We start from the raw sequence: 19,617 nt of genomic DNA, 5'->3' as shown, positions 1-19,617 counted from the left end.
ACATGGGCCCTCATTCCGAGTTGTTCGCTCGGTATTTTTCATCGCATCGCAGTGAAAATCCGCTTAGTACGCATGCGCAATGTTCGCACTGCGAATGCGCCAAGTAACTTTACTATGAAGAAAGTATTTTTACTCACGGCTTTTCCCTCGCTCCGGCGATCGTAATGTGATTGACAGGAAATGGGTGTTACTGGGCGGAAACACGGCGTTTCAGGGGCGTGTGGCTGAAAACGCTACCGTTTCCGGAAAAAACGCAGGAGTGGCCGGGGAAACGGTGGGAGTGCCTGGGCGAACGCTGGGTGTGTTTGTGACGTCAACCAGGAACGACAAGCACTGAAATGATCGCACAGGCAGAGTAAGTCTGGAGCTACTCTGAAACTGCTAAGTAGTTAGTAATCGCAATATTGCGCATACATCGGTCGCAATTTTAAGAAGCTAAGATTCACTCCCAGTAGGCGGCGGCTTAGCGTGTGTAACTCTGCTAAATTCGCCTTGCGACCGATCAACTCGGAATGAGGGCCATGGTTTGTTCCACACACAAAGTTACTTGTTGGGTTTTTCTTTTTTTTTGCTTTACTTAAAAATTTTAATCAGGCCCACGGAGCCTGAACAAGGCTTTATTACAGAAGAAAACCAAAACTTTTATTAATTTTAGTGATCTGCTGTCTTGAATGATCTGTTTATTTTTCTGATTTTCCAGGAACACTTACATCCAGCTGGCCTTTTTTTGAAAATGAAGATTCTTTTGCATTGCTCTTTGCCTGATGATGTCATTAGCATGGGTAAGATACCCTGGACATTGTAAGTATGATACAACTAATATATAGGGAAGTATATTTTCCCTGACTCCTCTTTGTGTAATTGCAGCCGCTGTAGAAATGCTGCGTCATGAGCTGACTTTAGATGTTTACCTGAACACAGTGAACCTTCTAATAGAACATACAAGGTAAGGGTCTTGTCATTTCAGCTGGTGGATTCACGCTGCAGTGAATAAAATAAACGTCCTTTTTTGTTATTACAGGGTTTTACTAAATTTCAGATTCTTAGAGATAGGCATATATAAAAGCAGTCTTCATAGTGTGTGCGTGGAATACACATTTCTTATTTAAATACTCCATTGAAGTCCTTACGATTGATTAGCTCTATTCTAATTAGTTTGAGACAGATAGTTTTCCTTTTCCTTCGGACCCAGCAACACACTAGTCTCATTCTGCAAGCCAAGGACATGCTGGATACCTGGGCACACCAGTCTGTTACTGCATATCTGCAGCTGTGGAAGTGAGAAATATCTTGCATGGCCAGGCTTGCTGCTGGTTCTTTGGGATATGCACGTGACAGCTGTTGTGAGGCAGTGTCTCCTGATGACAGTCATGTGTGGACCAAAAACGTTTGAGATGAAATAACGAATGCTGGAACTGAGCTGAGTATATGCTGTCTAAAAATAAATACAGTTGCTTGTTTATTTGAAAACTCTGGTGAGTGCTCCATTCTCTTTCTCTCTCTCTCTCTCTACATATATATATATATATATATATATACAGTATAGAGGTGCAGCACTCCTGGCTAACAAAAAAACACATTGCTATAGTATTGATATGCTTCAACGTTTCAATCAATAGATTTTCAGCAGGAATATTATATATATATATATATATATATATATATACACACACCCATCACTACCCATGAGAATCAGAATGGTCAGTCACAGTGTAGAAATATCGTACTAAGGGGGTCATTCCGAGTTGTTCGCTCGGTAAATTTCATCGCATCGCAGCGATTTTCCGCTTAGTGCGCATGTGCAATGTTCGCACTGCGACTGCGCCAAGTAAATTTGCTATGAAGTTAGGAATTTTACTCACGGCTTTTTCTTCGTTCAGGCGATCGTAATGTGATTGACAGGAAGTGGGTGTTTCTGGGCGGAAACAGGCCGTTTTATGGGCGTGTGGGAAAAAACGCTACCGTTTCTGGGAAAAACGCGGGAGTGGCTGGAGAAACGGAGGAGTGGCTGGGCGAACGCTGGGTGTGTTTGTGACGTCAAACCAGGAACGACAAGCACTGAACTGATCGCAGATGCCGAGTAAGTCTGGAGCTACTCAGAAACTGCACAGAGATGTCTTTTCGCAATATTGCGAATCTTTCGTTCGCAATTTTACTATGCTAAGATTCACTCCCAGTAGGCGTAGGCTTAGCGTGTGCAAAGCTGCTAAAAACGGCTTGCAGGCGAACAACTCGGAATGACCCCCATAGCACAGACACATGTTGCATTACTCTCTGTCTTAGCAGACTCCCAATTAAACACATGGAAGACTGTATTTTTTGCCTACTGAGCTACTCCCTATATTCTGGTTTTTACTGGTATTTGGACCAAAATGCTCAGTGCCCAACACTCGTGCGTATTTCCCATTCTTTTACAAAAACTAGGGGCCAAATGTAATAGGGTCTAAATTTTGGAAATGTTCGAAGTAGCGCTAAACTCGCACATTGTAATAGGGTCAGAGAACATGCAAAGTTGCTTCCGCAACTCACACTGGCCCTCATTCCGAGTTGATCGCTCGTTGCCGTTTTTTGCAGCGCAGCGATCAGGTGACAAATCGGCATTTATGCGCATGCGCATGGTACGCAGCGCGCATGCGCTAAGTACTTTCACACAAAACTTTGTAGTTTTACCCAAGCTCATGCAAAGTTTTTCAGTCGCTCGAGTGTTCGTAGTATGATTGACAGGAAGTGGGTGTTTCTGGGCAGCAACTCTGCGTTTTTAAGGAGTGTGCTAAAAAACGCAGGCGTGCCAGGCAGAAACGCAGGAGTGGACAAACGGGGGAGTGGCTGGCCGAACGCAGGGCGTGTTTGTGACGTCAAACCCGGAACTAAACAGACTGCAGTGATCGCAAGATAGGAGTAGGTCTGGAGCTACTCAGAAACGGCATGAAATTTTTCCTGTGCAGTTCTGCTACTCTTTCGTTCGCACTTCTGCTAAGCTAAGATACACTCCCAGAGGGCGGCGGCTTAGCGTTTGCACTGCTGCTAAAAGCAGCTAGCGAGCGATCAACTCGGAATGAGGGCCACTGTTCAAACTCACATACCGATGTTTTTCCATTTTGTACATACAACCATACACCCAGTATAATAGGGTTCCGAGTTTTAAACTCTCAAACAATTGAAGGTGGTTTAGATAGGCGAGTTGAATGTGACACTTTGGTAAAAAAATTAAAAATACACCATAAAAGCACATTTTCAATAACTAAACATATTAAATATATATTTTACGTGAAAAATCTATTTACAGTAATATTACCCCCAAAAATAGTGTACCTATATGTAAGTGTTAAAAGCCCATTACACAAACCCATTACCTATAATGGGCAATATTTACTAATATTCGTGTTTGAGTCGGTTTGTGTAGTGTTTAAACTCGTTTTGTATCGGGTGCATTTTCATGCAACTTTTTGAATCCATATACGCAAAGTTACGAAGCAGTCGACTTTATGGTTTTCGTGTTTTCCGATGTAGATGCCAGTCGGTTTTTTTTTGGCACATTTACGGCCGTCATTGTCGTTTGCGTACGTGTTTTTGTTGGATTTGCTGTTTTTTTTTCCTAAGTTAAACGCGGCAGGGTTTTTTTTTCCCTCGGCCGCATTTTCACTTTCAGTTTCGATTTTCATCCCCGTTCGTGATTGGTTGTGTTTCAGATGGTAGGAGTGTCTGTGCGCAACCATATAAATACGCCCCAAACCGTCCGCACCTCGTGGGTTTAGTTAGTGGTGAGGAGGAGGGAGGTTGTGCTGTGGAGGTAGGTGAATTTGTGGTTTGAAGAGGAGAGTTGGTAGCGATTTCTGAGTGTGGTATTGTGTTTGAAAGTCGTCTTGTCATTCTTGTTGTCTTGTATTTTGTGGTTTTGTCTCATTTTTAGTCCAAGTTATTTTTCTTTATAGTCCCTTGTCAGTGTGTGTGTGTGTGTGTGTGTGTGTGTGTGTGAGTTGTGTAGTGGTAGTGGAGGAGTGTGTTGTTTGTCTTTTTTTTTTTTCCTGTGTTAACTGTTTAGACACACAATTATGTGTGACTCAGAGGTGGAGGGTGTGAGTGAGGGGGAGGAGGTCGGTCAGGTGGAGGAGGTGAGTGTTAGTGAGGTTAGTGAGGTGGAGGAGGTGGGTGAGGTTGCTGCAGCAGCCTCAAGTGACAGTGACAGTCAGAGTGCTCCGCAGCCACGCACCACTACTAAGACTGGGCGGAATGTTAAGTTTAGTTTTGCTGAAAATGTGGCATTGGTGCGTGAGCTGATGAAGTATCAGAGGCAGCTATTTGGCCCTGAGTCCGCCAAGGTGCCAACACGGAGGAAGACGGTGTGTTGTGGGCGAAAGTAGTTGCTGCTGTCAATAATGAGGGGGTGGTCAAGCGGACGGAGGACACATGCCGCAAACGGTACTATGACATAAAGTGACGTGTCAAGTCCAAAATAGCCAAGGAGGCCAAGTTGGCTTCGCAAACCGGTGGTGGCCAGCCCTATATTGCAAGTTATCTGGAGTATGAGGAGCCCATGCGGAGTGTAATACCTCCTGAAGTTGTCTCTGCAACCCATGTCCGGGATTCAGATAGGCCAAGGAAGAATGGTGAGCATGTGTTTTTTTTTTTTTTTAAATGTTTTATTTTGTAATCTGTGTCATGTGACGTTGCATATTACTCCCATCTTCAAGTGTGTGTCAGCAAATACATTGTTTTGGGTCATGTGTTAGCTAAAAGCCAATGTAACATCTTACTTTATTGTATGTCATGTGTTTTTCAGACAGATATTTAGCATGTGTAGTTTGGACTTGGTGTGTCTCTGATTTGTCCTGCAATAATGTTTTCCTTTTGGGCGTTTTTTACGTTAAAAATTATGACTATGTTTTATATATAAGTGATCCATGTTTTTTTTTATTACAAAAAGTCGTTATCATGTTAGAGGCTGGAGTACTGGAAAGTGGTTTGTAAACCACTTACATGTGTAATGTCATCTTTAGAGAATGTTATGTTTTTTTTTTAATGTAATTTTTTTTTTGCTTGTATTTGTACCGTGACACCATACTGCATTTTTTGTAATCCAAAAATTTGCAGCATTTTTTTTTTTGGTCATATAGTGGTAATGTGTCTTTGGAGTGCCACATCACAGAGCAAATTAGATATTGCATCTGTAATATTTTTAAAAACAATACAAAATGAGATTGTGTGTTTTTTAAAAAATAAAAAACCTTTCCTTGAACTTGTGGCCTATGTCAGTGTCCTGTACATGTTTGCCTGTCTTGATGTTGCCATAGTGCATATGTGTTTTTTTTTTTTTTTTTGTATTTCTGGTCCTTATGTTTGTTTGAATTAAAAACCAAGCATTTCTAAATGTAAAAATGTTTATAAGCATAATGGGTGGACGTATACACAATAGCATGATTTATGAATATATCTCATTTTATACAGTGTCTGAAAAAAGCAGTACTACTCGTCGGCCAGTAAATCCTAACACATCTGATGATGTTGACGCTGCGGAAGCAGGTAAAGTGTCCATTGTAGTATAGGGTATGCTTGTAAAGGAATGGCCATAACAAAATTGCACTTTAATTAAAAGGTCCATCAAAAGAAGTATGGAGCAGCAGAAGTGGCTCTTCTGTAAGACATCACCACAAGAAACCTGTGGCCGAAAAGAAAGCAAGGTCGTCTGTCCCGGCACAAACACAGCAGGCTACCCCGCCACGAAGATTATCGTCCGTATGTTCTGTCCCCCCACTCCAAATTTTGGACACACCTCCAAGACGTCATCCACACTCCCCTCATCTTGATTGTGAATATCAAACTGAAAAAAAAAGTGTAAAATGTCAGAACATAATCATAATCAGTCATAACCGCATTAAGTCTAAACACATCCAAAACAAAAATACTTACCGCAGTAAGTAAAAGCTGAAATGGAATCCAAACTAAATGGCCTTGTCCACATCCAGTAAAGATATGTATGTCCACTTGAGTCATACAGTATGACATTGGGTATAAGATGCTGCAACAAAAAAGCATGTTGGTTTGTTTGTAAAAAGTAAGTTTGTTTTTCAAAAAATGTCATGTGTGCTTGAGGTAACATTGCAAAATACATACAAAAACATTACTATGTTTGTTTGAACAAAGCTATAAGGTAACACATTATGTATTTCAATGTTTTTTTTATGGTGGAGTATGTGTGAGCTACAATAAAACTAAAGTGTTTGCTTTCACAATTAAGTAACCAGACACATTTGCCACAAACAGGCATATGTATGTATTTAAGCTATGAGTGATGATGTTGCTAGGCAGAATAGTTGAAAGCAACAGTGAATGACATGTGTTCCATGTGTAGTGATTTTTTATCATTTCACAAACATTCCTCACATAGTGGTTAAGGCAAGCGCAGTGTCTCAGTAGTTCATTTTTCTCATCTTTACCACAATTAGGCGCTGCACTAGGAGTGTTTTTTTGTTTACAAACATATGGATAGCTAACGGAGATATGTTTAACATTTCAGCTTCGAGTCCTGGGAACAGCATCCCTCCGCAACAACATCAACACAGTGACATGGAGGAGACAAACATCTTAGAAATGCAGCCATTAATGCAAGGAATGAGCCCCCCAGCACCTGTGAGTACACCACCACAGCAAAGCACACCACCACCACAACACAGCCCAACAACACCAGGAACACAAGGCCCTGATCAGGTGTTTTGGACTATTTGGGCTAGACAGCAGGCCACTAATGAAGATTGCCTGCGTAAGCAGACACAAATGTTTGCAAGCCTACCATCTCACCTCAGAAGAATCTCAAGAAATCTGAGTCGACAAAATGAGCAAACAACCAGAATAGGCAATACCATGGAACTCATGCGTACAGACATTACACAGGTCATGGGCAACTTACAGCGCATAATGGAAGAACAGCACAGTAATGGAAGAACAGCACAGACTAATGGAAGAAAAGCACAGACAACAGCAAAGTTATATGAGCATTTTTCAAAACAGTCAAAAGATTAATGAAAGTTTATTCAGAATAGCAGACAATCAAAATGCTGCTACACGTGAACTCAATGCCACCCTCACTAACCTGAATGAAACACTCAGATGCATGCACCAACAGCAAACAACCAGCAGTTCTGGTACGACTACTCCAAATATCACGCCAGTCTCATCACCACCAAGACGGTCCACCAGAGCACGCCAACATGACAGTGCTAAAGCCAAAGGGCAGGACAAGCAGTCACCAAAAAAAACGTAAAAAAACAAGTTAGACATTTGTGATAAGTAACTCAAAATAGTTAGCAAGTGTTTTTGTTGCTTTACAAAATATCACACTTAGCTCCTTGACCCTTTTTTTAACATCATTAATTATAAGTGGACCAAAATAATTGTTAAAAATAGTACACACATTTATTCCTTTTCATTTTTTTGGGGTATTGGAGGAGGAAAATGTTGATGGAGCCACACATACATGTTAGCAGGAAGTAAACTGACCACTTGATTTGTTTCTAATCATTACTCTTTCTAGATTCCAATCATTCTCTTTGCCTGCAGATACAATAATTGCCAGCCAGGCAGAATGTTTTTAGCAGGAAGTAAACTGACCACTTGATTTTTTTCTAATCATTACTCTTTCTAGATTCCAATCATTCTCTTTGCCTGCAGACAATCCAAATTACAATGTTAGTGATACATATCTTAGCTATCTTATCTATACAACATTACAAGATGAACACAATTGAGTGGCGTAAAAAGCTTGTAATATGTTGCCTTTGTTTTGTTTGAATAACATTGTCCAAATGAATGTCAGTATTGTTGGGACATGTTTGTGTGTGTTAAAAATTATTAAGCATGTTTTTACACATGATGCTGAACAAACAAATATGTACTTTCCCCCCCCCCCCCAAAAAAAAGAACTGTGTATAATAATGTATATGTGTGGCAAACTGTGTATTTACTTACACATCATCAAGTTTACAGCATCAAACATTAGGAAATAAATTATTCCTGATTACAGTAAGTTTGTGAGTCTTAAATATGATGGTGCATCACACATAGGGACACATGTATTCCTCAAGGCTAACATATTATATGTTGAGGAGTGTTTTTTGGGAACACAGGTTCTCAAACTCGGCCATCAGGAACCCACACAGTGCATGTTTTGCAGGTCTACTCACAGAATCACAAGTGACATAATTAGCTCCACCTGTGAACCTTTTAACATATGTCTGTGAGTAATTCATACACCTGTGCTTCTACTGGGTTACGAGAAAAACATGCACTGTGTGTGGTCCTGAGGGCCAAGTTTGTGAACCTGTGCATTAGGACATTACACACAATGATAAAGTGAAATACTAAATGGATGATGTTGGGCTTGTAAGAAATTAGCACTGCAAGATTTCGAACACTTATCCAGACTTAATGCATGCCACTCATAATCTGTTGTTTTGATATTAAAAATACACACAATACACATGCGACATTTGTTTATCATATAGCGAGGGTATGTTTGTATGTGTCAAGGAGACAGACACATTCAGAGTAATGGATTTTGTTAAAAAAAACAAAACATCTATTTATGAAGACACAACAAATGAAATAAGCAAACCAAGCTTACCTTAGAAATAGCGATTGATGATCTGTTGCCTAACCTGCCTCCCTACATCAGTACTCCAAGTATCACCAGATGTCTCTAATTCCTCTGCTTGCTGGCTGCTTTCTTCCTCCTCCTCCTTCTCCTCAACATGTGGCAGATGTTGTTGCAAACACATGTTATGAAGAAAGCAGCAGCAGAACACAATTTGAGTCACCTTGGAGGGACTATACAACAAAAGGCCACCAGACTTATCCAGACACCGAAACCTAGATTTCAGCACACCAAAACATCTTTCTATCACATTCCGCGTGGACTTATGTGCATTATTGTAATTGTGTTCAGCAGGGGTATCAGGTCGGGACAATGGAGTTAGAAGCCAAGAGAAACAGCCATATCCTCCATCACCTAAAAGACAGATATAGTAACGTGATTCATGTTAAGATACAGCAACACATAAGTAACACACTGTGGGGCAGATGTATTAACCTGTAGAAGGCATAATGAAGTGAAAAACCAGTGATATGTGCAAGGTAATAAAGGCAGCAGACAATCTGTTCCTAAATGTTAATTTACATATTGGAGCAGATTGGCTGGTGCCTTTATCACCTTGCACAGATCACTGGTTTCTCACTTCCTTATGCCTTCTACAGGTTAATACATCTGCACCTGTATTTGGACAAAGTATACGCAGGCCTACACATATCAAATTACATACCCAGCAGCCATCCATCTGGCATTTGTCCGTCCTCAAACTTATCAAAGAAGGATGACTGACTGAGGATGAAGGAGTCATGGCAGCCCCCAGGGTAACCAGCAACAACACTCATTATTTTGAGATTTGCATCACAAACCACCTGCACATTTGTGGAGTGTTCAAAATGGCGGTTTGTATATATGTGCTGCCTGCCCCTAGGTGGTCTCAGCTGAATGTGTGTGCAATCTATGGCTCCAAGCACATTGGGCATGCCAGCCAGCTCAGAGATATCTACCCTGACGGCATGCCACTGAGACTCCTGGGTAGGGAAGCAGATTGAGGCCTCGATGTGGGGCTGCAAAACAGCCAAAACCTGTGTGAACATTTTAAAGAACAATAAACTTGAGATTTTAGGACAGAACTGGCCACCGAGAAATTAAAACAGACACAAAACAGAAGAGGTCGTTAGGTATACATCACCTGTGTTAAGATTCTGGAAAATGAGGGCTGTGAGATTCCTATGACATCCCCAGACACAGCCTGAAAGCTCCCAGTAGCCATAAAGTGCAACACAGCCAGGAGTTTGTTCAGGCCTGAGACAGGGCGAGAGCGTGCTGTCTCAGGGTCTAGGCCCAGTTTGACAAGGTCATACAGACGGAAAATGTTGTTACGATTTAGACGGAACATCTGTATGACTTTATTATCGGACAATGCGTTCAAGTTTAAACGACCCCTAAAAAAACGAGGCCTGCGCAGCCTCCGCGGGACCTGGACAACCTGCTGACCATGTTCAGTTTCTTGGCCCTGGGTACTTTACAGGCTGATGTCTGAGTCTGAGGAATCCCACAGCACACAGAAGATCACTGGCCCACAGTCCTGCTGCCATTTCTGAGTGTAGGTGTATTGAAATGGGCCTAACATCCTTTTATAGGCATCCTAATTCAGGTGTGAGTGATTTTTTATTTGCAACACATGTAAACACGACTGAAAAAAGCAGGTCTATTTTTTTGCCGCTTTTTTTAACGAATCGCAAAAAAATACGACCGCATTTGAGTCCTCAGAGACTAACACCCAAATACGAATGAATAGTGAATTCCCGTATTCTATGAAATAACAGCCGCGTTTGACCGATGGTCTATTCATTCGTATTTCGGGACGTTGTCATTCAAACCATTACGAAAAGACCAGACACTGCCGAGATTGGTGCTTAGTGAATTCCCGGATTGGGACTTAGAAAAAAAAAACACAAATCGACCAAACCCGGATTTTTAGTAAATACTGGCCAATGTGTTGACAGAGTGTTGCGGCGTCTGATAGGGATGTAAGTCCACACAACGGCACTTACCAAGACAGACAGCAGAGGGATCCACTGTCTAACATAATGTACCCCTAAATAGTGTACCTACATGTAAGTGTGAATTTTCCCCCCCATTAATGTACCCCCTAAATAGTGTATCTACATCAGGGCCACAACTAGGAGGGGCTAAGTGGTCACATGCCCAAGGTGATGGATATGAGGGGGCACCGAGACAGTCAGTCTGTGTCCCCTCCCATGGCTGCAACCCCCCTTTCATCTGAACCATGGCAGACCCAAGCCCCACCACCAACCCACCCGCTGGTGGCTGCTGGCGTGGACAATAGTACCCCCCACAGTGGCACACAGAGACAGCTCTGCGTGCCATGGGATAGAGGAGAATGACCTAAAGATCCCACCCAACCTGGAAGCAAAGAGTCACTGTAGCTGGGAGAAGGATGCCAGGGTAAGCTGCTTCGGACTACAGTATAGGAGCGTGTAGCCCAAAGTCCTCCCAACGTAAAGAGACAGATGCTGCTGCAGTTGAGAGAAGGGCTCAACTTTGCTGCTATAATCATCTGCCTGATTGGCCCACAGTTCCAGGAATCTCCATAGACACATAAAGGGATGTCAGAGGTAACAGACAGTGCAGAGTACTGGAAATGTAATCGGGATAAAACATGCAGATAAAAAAATAGAGCTCTGTAAGGGTAAATAGTACAGTGGGAAGAGTACAGAGAGCCTCCAGAGATTGGTGAGAGTACGGTGGGGATAGTATAGAGAGCAGTGAGAACACAGTGAGTGGGAAGAGTACAGTGGGGAGAGTACAGAGAGAAGGGAGACCCCAGAGACGGTACAGAGAGTGGAGAGGCCCCAGAGAGTAGTGAGTACAGTGGGGATAGTATAGAGACCCCAGAGAGCAGACAGAGTACAGAGGAAGGAGAGTACAGTAGGGAGAGATCAGAGATCGGGGAGCATACACAAAGCAGAGAGACCCCAGTGAGCAGAGAGGGGGTGGAGATAGCAGAGAGCAGATAGACCACAGAGAGCAGAGAGTGCAGCAAGTGGAAAGAATACAGTGGGGGGCAGGGGGAGTGGGGATTGTGGGCACAGTGGAGCATGCAGCAGCAAGCAAGAGGTATACAGCAGCATCCAGCTGCATATAAAACCCCATCTTTTTACATCTGTGGCAGGTAGCTTCTCTACAGTTACATACCTCCCAACTTTTCATACTTACAAAGAGGAACACACTCACACGCGCTCCCAAAAAGGGGTGTGTCCTAAGAAAAGAGGGAGTGGCTTCACGGAGGATCCACACTCGCGAGCCACGCCCCCGTTTTCGTCACTGAGGGGGCATGCCCAGCGCTCTGTGAGCTGCTGGCATGCCCTCTCTCCCTCTGTCTGCACTGAATATACGCTGTGCGCAGGCAGATATAACATGTGCAGAGAGAGTTAGATTTGGGTGGGGTGTGTTCAATCTGCAATCTAATTTGCAGTGTAAAAATAAAGCAGCCAGTATTTACCCTGCACAGAAAATAAGATTTTACTTACCGGTAAATCTATTTCTTGTAGTCCGTAGTGGATGCTGGGGACTCCGTAAGGACCATGGGGAATAGCGGGCTCCGCAGGAGACTGGGCACTCTAAAGAAAGATTTAGTACTATCTGGTGTGCACTGGCTCCTCCCTCTATGCCCCTCCTCCAGACCTCAGTTAAGAAAACTGTGCCCGGAAGAGCAGACATTATAAGGAAAGGATTTTGGAATCTCGGGTAAGACTCATACCAGCCACACCAATCACCGTATAACTTGTGATACACTTATCCAGTCAACAGTATGAACAACAACAGGGCATCAACAATGGATGCCAACATAACATAACCCATTATTAAGCAATAACTATGTACATGTATTGCAGAAAGTCCGCACTTGGGACGGGCGTCCAGCATCCACTACGGACTACGAGAAAATAAGATTTTACTCACCGGTAAATCTATTTCTCGTAGTCCGTAGTGGATGCTGGGGACTCCGTAAGGACCATGGGGAATAGCGGCTCCGCAGGAGACTGGGCACAGCTAAGAAAGATTTAGGACTACCTGGTGTGCACTGGCTCCTCCCACTATGACCCTCCTCCAGACTTCAGTAAGGATACTGTGCCCGGAAGAGCTGACACAATAAGGAAGGATTTTGAATCCCGGGTAAGACTCATACCAGCCACACCAATCACACCGTATAACTCGTGATAATATACCCAGTTAACAGTATGAACACAACAGAGCCTCTCAAAAGATGGCTCAACAATAACCCTTGTAGGTAACAATAACTATATACAAGTATTGCAGACAGTCCGCACTTGGGACGGGCGCCCAGCATCCACTACGGACTACGAGAAATAGATTTACCGGTGAGTAAAATCTTATTTTCTCTGACGTCCTAGTGGATGCTGGGGACTCCGTAAGGACCATGGGGATTATACCAAAGCTCCCAAACGGGCGGGAGAGTGCGGATGACTCTGCAGCACCGAATGAGAGAACTCAAGGTCCTCCTCAGCCAGGGTATCAAATTTGTAGAATTTTGCAAACGTGTTTGCCCCTGACCAAGTAGCAGCTCGGTTGTAAAGCCGAGACCCCTCGGGCAGCCGCCCAAGAAGAGCCCACTTTCCTCGTGGAATGGGCTTTTACAGATTTAGGCTGCGGCCACAGAATGCGCAAGCTGAATTGTGCTACAAATCCAGCGAGCAATAGTCTGCTTTGAAGCAGGAGCACCCATCTTGTTTGGTGCATACAGGATAAATAGCGAGTCAGTCTTCCTGACTCCAGCCGTCCTAGAAACATAAATTTTCAAGGCCCTGACTACGTCCAGTAACTTGGAGTCCTCCAAGTCCCTAGTAGCCGCAGGCACCACGATAGGTTGGTTCAAGTGAAAAGCTGATACCACCTTAGGAAGAAACTGGGGAAGAGTCCTCAATTCTGCCCTATCCATATGGAAAATCAAATAGGGGCTTTTACATGACAAAGCCGCCAATTCTGACACACGCCTTGCCGAAGCCAAGGCCAAAAGCATGACCACTTTCCACGTGAGATATTTTAAATCCACGGTTTTGAGTGGCTCAAACCAATGTGACTTTAGGAAACCCAACACCACGTTGAGATCCCACGGTGCCACTGGAGGCACAAAAGGAGGCTGAATATGCAGCACTCCCTTGACAAATGTCTGAACTTCAGGCAGTGAAGCCAGTTCTTTTTGGAAGAAAATCGACAGAGCCGAAATCTGGACCTTAATGGAACCCAGTTTTAGGCCCATAGTCACCCCTGACTGTAGGAAGTGCAGAAATCGACCTAGCTGGAATTCCTCCATTGGGGCCTTCCTGGCCTCACACCACGCAACATATTTTCGCCATATGCGGTGATAATGTTGTACGGTTACATCTTTCCTAGCTTTAATAAGCGTAGGAATGACTTCCTCCGGAATACCCTTTTCTTTTAGGATCCGGTGTTCAACCGCCATGCCGTCAAACGCAGCCGCGGTAAGTCTTGGAACAGACAGGGCCCCTGCAGCAGCAGGTCCTGTCTGAGCGGCAGAGGCCATGGGTCCTCTGAGATTAATTCTTGAAGTTCCGGGTACCAAGACCTTCTTGGCCAATCTGGAACAATGAGAATAGTTCTTACTCCTCTTTTCTTTATTATCCTCAGTACCTTGGGTATGAGAGGAAGAGGAGGGAACACATAAACCGACCGGTACACCCACGGTGTCACTAGAGCGTCCACAGCTATCGCCTGAGGGTCTCTTGACCTGGCGCAATATTTTTCTAGCTTTTTGTTTAAGCGGGACGCCATCATGTCCACCTGTGGCTTTTCCCAACGGTTTACAATCAGTTGGAAGACTTCTGGATGAAGTCCCCACTCTCCCGGGTGGAGGTCGTGCCTGCTGAGGAAGTATGCTTCCCAGTTGTCCACTCCCGGAATGAACACTGCTGACAGTGCTAACACGTGATTTTCCGCCCATCGGAGAATCCTTGTGGCTTCTGCCATCGCCGTCCTGCTTCTTGTGCCGCCCTGTCGATTTACATGGGCGACTGCCGTGATGTTGTCTGACTGGATCAGAACCGGCTGGTTTTGAAGCAGGGGCTTTGCTTGACTTAGGGCATTGTAAATGGCCCTCAGTTCCAGAACATTTATGTGTAGGGAAGTCTCCTGACTTGACCAAAGTCCTTGGAAGTTCCTTCCCCGTGTGACTGCACCCCAGCCCCGAAGGCTGGCATCCGTGGTCACCAGGAACCAGTCCTGTATGCCGAATCTGCGGCCCTCTCTGAGATGAGCACTCTGCAGCCACCACAGCAGAGACACCCTGGTCCTTGGAGCCAGGGTTATCAACCGATGCATTTGAAGATGTGATCCGGACCATTGGTCCAACAGGTCCCACTGAAAGGTTCTGGCATGGAACCTGCCGATTGGAATCGCTTCGTAGGAAGCTACCATCTTTCCCAGGACTCGCGTGCAATGATGCACCGACACCTGTTTTGGTTTCAGGAGGCCTCTCACTAGAGATGACAGCTCCTTGGCTTTCTCCTCTGAGAGAAACACTTTTTTCTGGACTGTGTCCAGAATCATCCCCAGGAACAGTAGACGTGTCGCCGGAACCAGCTGAGACTTTGGTATATTCAGAATCCAACCGTGCTGGTGTAGCACCTCCTGAGATAATGCTACGCCGACCAACAACTGCTCTCTGGACCTCGCCCTTATCAGGAGATCGTCCAAGTATGGGATAATTAAAACTCCCTTTTTTCGAAGGAGTATCATCATTTTGGCCATTACCTTGGTAAATACCCTCGGTGCCGTGGACAGGCCGAACGGCAACGTCTGGAATTGGTAATGACAATCCTGTACCACAAATCTGAGGTACTCCTGGTGAGGATGGTAAATGGGGACATGCAGGTAAGCATCCTTGATGTCCAGAGATACCATGTAATCTCCCTCTTCCAGGCTTGCAATAACCGCCCTGAGCGATTCCATCTTGAACTTGAATTTTCTTAAATATGTGTTCAAGGATTTCAAATTTAAAATGGGTCTCACCGAACCGTCCGGTTTCGGTACCACAAACATTGTGGAATAGTAACCCCGTCCTTGTTGAAGTAGGGGCACCTTGACTATCACCTGCTGGGAATACAGCTTGTGAATTGCCTCTAACACAGCCTCCCTTTCTGAAGGAGTCGTTGGTAAGGCAGATTTGAGGAAACGGCGGGGGGGGGGTCTCGAATTCCAGCCTGTACCCCTGAGACACCACTTGAAGGATCCAGGGATCTACCTGTGAGCGAGCCCACTGATTGCTGAAGTTTTTGAGACGGCCCCCCACCGTACCTGGCTCCGCCTGCTGAGCCCCAGCGTCATGCGGCGGACTTAGCAGAAGAAGCGGGGGAGGACTTTTGTTCCTGGGAAGTGGCTGTATGCTGCAGCTTTTTTCCCCTACCTCTGCCTCTGGGCAGAAAGGACGCGCCTCTTCCCCGTCTGCTCTTTTGGGGGCGAAAGGACTGCACCTGATAATACGGTGCTCTCTTTGGTTGTGAGGGGACATGTGGCAAAAATGCTGACTTCCCAGCTGTTGCTGTGGACACTAAGTCTGAAAGACCATCCCCGAACAACTCCTCACCCTTATAAGGCAAAACTTCCATGTGCCTTTTAGAATCTGCATCACCTGTCCACTGCCGGGTCCATAACCCTCTCCTGGCACAAATGGACAGTGCACTTATTTTTGATGCCAGCCGGCAAATATCCCTCTGTGCATCTCTTATGTAAAAGACAGCGTCTTTAATATGCTCTACGTTTAGCAATATAGTGTCCCTGTCTAGGGTGTCAATGTTTTCTGACAGGGAGTCTGACCATGCAGCAGCAGCACTGCACATCCATGCTGAGGCAATAGCTGGTCTCAGTATAATACCAGTGTGTGTATATATAGCTTTCTGGAGAGCCTCCTGCTTTCTGTCAGCAGGTTCCTTTAGGGCGGCCGTATCTTGGGACGACAGTGCCACCTTTTTTGATAAGCGCGTAAGTGCTTTATCCACCCTAGGGGGGTGTTTCCCAACGTGACCTATCCTCTGGCGGGAAAGGGTACGCCATTAGTAATTTTTTTGAAATTACCAATTTTTTATCGGGGGAAGCCCACGCTAGTTCACACACTTCATTCAATTCTTCAGAAGGGGGAAAAACTACTGGTAGTTTTTTCTCCCCAAACATAATACCCTTTTTTGTGGTACCTGGGGTCACCATTGTAAAACATTTAAAACAGTGTAAAACATTTTTCATTGCCTCAATCATATAACGAGTGGCCCTATTGGACATTACATTAGTCTCTTCGTCGTCGACACTGGTATCAGTATCCGTGTCGACATCTGTGTCTGCCATCTGAGGTAGCGGGCGTTTTAGAGCCCCTGATGACTTTTGAGACGTCTGGGCAGGCACGGGCTGAGAAGCCGGCTGCCCCGCATTTGGCATGTCGTCAAATTTTTTATGTAAGGAGTCGACACTTTCGCGTAATTCCTTCCACAAGTCCATCCACTCCGGTGTCTGCCCCGCAGGGGGTGACAACACATTTATAGGCACCTGCTCCTCCTCCACATAAGTCTCCTCATCAAACATGTCGACACAGCCGTACCGACACACCGCACACACACAGGGAATGCTCTAACAGAAGACAGAACCCCACAAAGCCCTTCGGGGAGACAGAGAGAGAGTATGCCAGCACACACCAGAGCGCTATATAAATCAGGGATTAACTAAATTATATCCCCTTATAGCTGCTATATGTATATTGCGCCTAAATTTAGTGCCCCCCTCTCTTTTTTACCCTTTTCTGTAGTGTAGACTGCAGGGGAGAGCCAGGGAGCTTCCTTCCAGCGGAGCTGTGAGGGAGAAATGGCGCCAGTGTGCTGAGGGAGATAGCTCCGCCCCTTTTTCGGCTGACTTTTCTCCCGCTTTTTTATGGATTCTGGCAGGGGTATTTATCACATATATAGCCTCTGGGGCTATATATTGTGATATATTTGCCAGCCAAGGTGTATTTATTGCTTCTCAGGGCGCCCCCCCCCCCCAGCGCCCTGCACCCTCAGTGACCGGAGTGTGAAGTGTGTATGAGGAGCAATGGCGCACAGCTGCAGTGCTGTGCGCTACCTTGGTGAAGACTGATGACTTCTGCCGCCGATTTTCCGGATTCTTCTTGCTTCTGGCTCTGTAAGGGGGGCGCGGCTCCGGGACCGAACACCAATGGCCGGTTCCATGCGGTCGATCCCTCTGGAGCTAATGGTGTCCAGTAGCCTAAGAAGCCCAAGCTACCACCAGTTAGGTAGGTTCACTTCTTCTCCCCTTAGTCCCTCGCTGCAGTGAGTCTGTTGCCAGCAGACCTCACTGTAAAATAAAAAACCTAAAATATACTTTCTCTCTAGGAGCTCAGGAGAGCCCCTAGTGTGCATCCAGCTCGGCCGGGCACAGGATTCTAACTGAAGTCTGGAGGAGGGTCATAGTGGGAGGAGCCAGTGCACACCAGGTAGTCCTAAATCTTTCTTAGCTGTGCCCAGTCTCCTGCGGAGCCGCTATTCCCCATGGTCCTTACGGAGTCCCCAGCATCCACTAGGACGTCAGAGAAATAGATTTACCGGTAAGTAAAATCTTATTTTCTCTGACGTCCTAGTGGATGCTGGGGACTTCGTAAGGACCATGGGGATTATACCAAAGCTCCCAAACGGGCGGGAGAGTGCGGATGACTCTGCAGCACCGAATGGGCAAACTCAAGGTCCTCCTCAGCCAGGGTATCAAACTTGTAGAATTTTGCAAATGTGTTTGAACCCGACTAAGTAGCAGCTCGGCAAAGCTGTAATGTCGAGACCCCTCGGGCAGCCGCCCAAGATGAACCCACCTTCCTTGTGGAATGGGCTTTCACTGATTTTGGATGCGGCAATCCAGCCGCAGAATGAGCCTGCTGAATCGTGTTACAGATCCAGCGGGCAACGGTTTGCTTTGAAGCAGGAGCACCCAACTTGTTGGGGGCATATAGGATAAACAGCGAGTCAGTTTTCCGGACTCCAGTCGTTCGGGCTACATAAATCTTCAAAGCCCTGACTACATCTAGTAACCTGGAATCCTCCAAGTCACGAGTAGCCGCAGGCACTACAATAAGTTGGTTCAAATGAAAAGATGACACCACCTTTGGCAGAAATTGGGGACGAGTCCGCAATTCTGCCCTGTCCATATGAAAAACCAGATAGGGGCTTTTACATGACAAAGCCGCCAATTCTGACACACGCCTAGCCGAAGCCAATGCCAATAGCATGACCACCTTCCACGTGAGATACTTCAGCTCCACGGTCTTAAGTGGTTCAAACCAGTGAGATTTTAGGAAACCCAACACCACGTTGAGATCCCAAGGTGCCACTGGTGGCACAAAAGGGGGCTGAATATGCAGCACTCCCTTAACAAACGTCTGAACTTCAGGAAGAGACGCCAGTTCCTTTTGAAAGAAAATGGATAGGGCCGAAATCTGGACCTTTATGGATCCCAACTTCAAGCCCATAGTCACTCCAGACTGTAGAAAGTGCAGAAATCTGCCCAGTTGGAATTCCTCTGTAGGGGCCTTCCTGGCCTCACACCAAGCAACATATTTTCGCCATATGCGGTGATAATGCTTTGCTGTCACGTCCTTCCTAGCCTTTATCAGCGTAGGAATAACTTCCTCCGAAATGCCTTTTTCCGCTAGGATCCGGCGTTCAACCGCCATGCCGTCAAACGCAGCCGCGGTAAGTCTTGGAACAGGCAGGGCCCCTGTTGCAACAGGTCCTGCTGAGAGGCAGAGGCCATGGGTCCTCTGTGAGCATTTCTTGCAATTCCGGGTACCAAGGTCTTCTTTGCCAATCCGGAACAATGAGTATTGTTCTCACTCCTCTTCTTCTTCCGATTCTCAGTCCCCTGGGTATGAGAGGAAGAGGAGGGAACACATAGACCGACTGGAACACCCACGGTGTTACCAGGGCGTCCACAGCTATCGCCTGAGG

The 19,617-nt window shown here is 45.5% G+C and overlaps 1 protein-coding gene across 3 annotated transcripts in view; it reads left to right on the top strand.

The window, feature by feature from the left end:
• The window catches only part of TEX11 (testis expressed 11), a 1,490,225-nt gene that overhangs the window by 765,493 nt on the left and 705,115 nt on the right, over window positions 1–19,617 (top strand). For all 3 annotated transcript variants that reach the window (XM_063937124.1, XM_063937125.1, XM_063937123.1), the window contains exons 12-13: window positions 701–782; window positions 868–946. In XM_063937124.1, coding sequence (XP_063793194.1) covers window positions 701–782; window positions 868–946 — 161 coding nt within the window. The remainder of the gene's footprint in view (window positions 1–700; window positions 783–867; window positions 947–19,617) is intronic.

Source organism: Pseudophryne corroboree, chromosome 8 (genome assembly GCF_028390025.1).
Source record: "Pseudophryne corroboree isolate aPseCor3 chromosome 8, aPseCor3.hap2, whole genome shotgun sequence".
NCBI classification, from domain to species: domain Eukaryota; kingdom Metazoa; phylum Chordata; class Amphibia; order Anura; family Myobatrachidae; genus Pseudophryne; species Pseudophryne corroboree.
The sequence above is the reverse complement of the archived record's forward strand: the minus strand, read 5'-3'. Positions and strand labels throughout refer to the sequence as shown.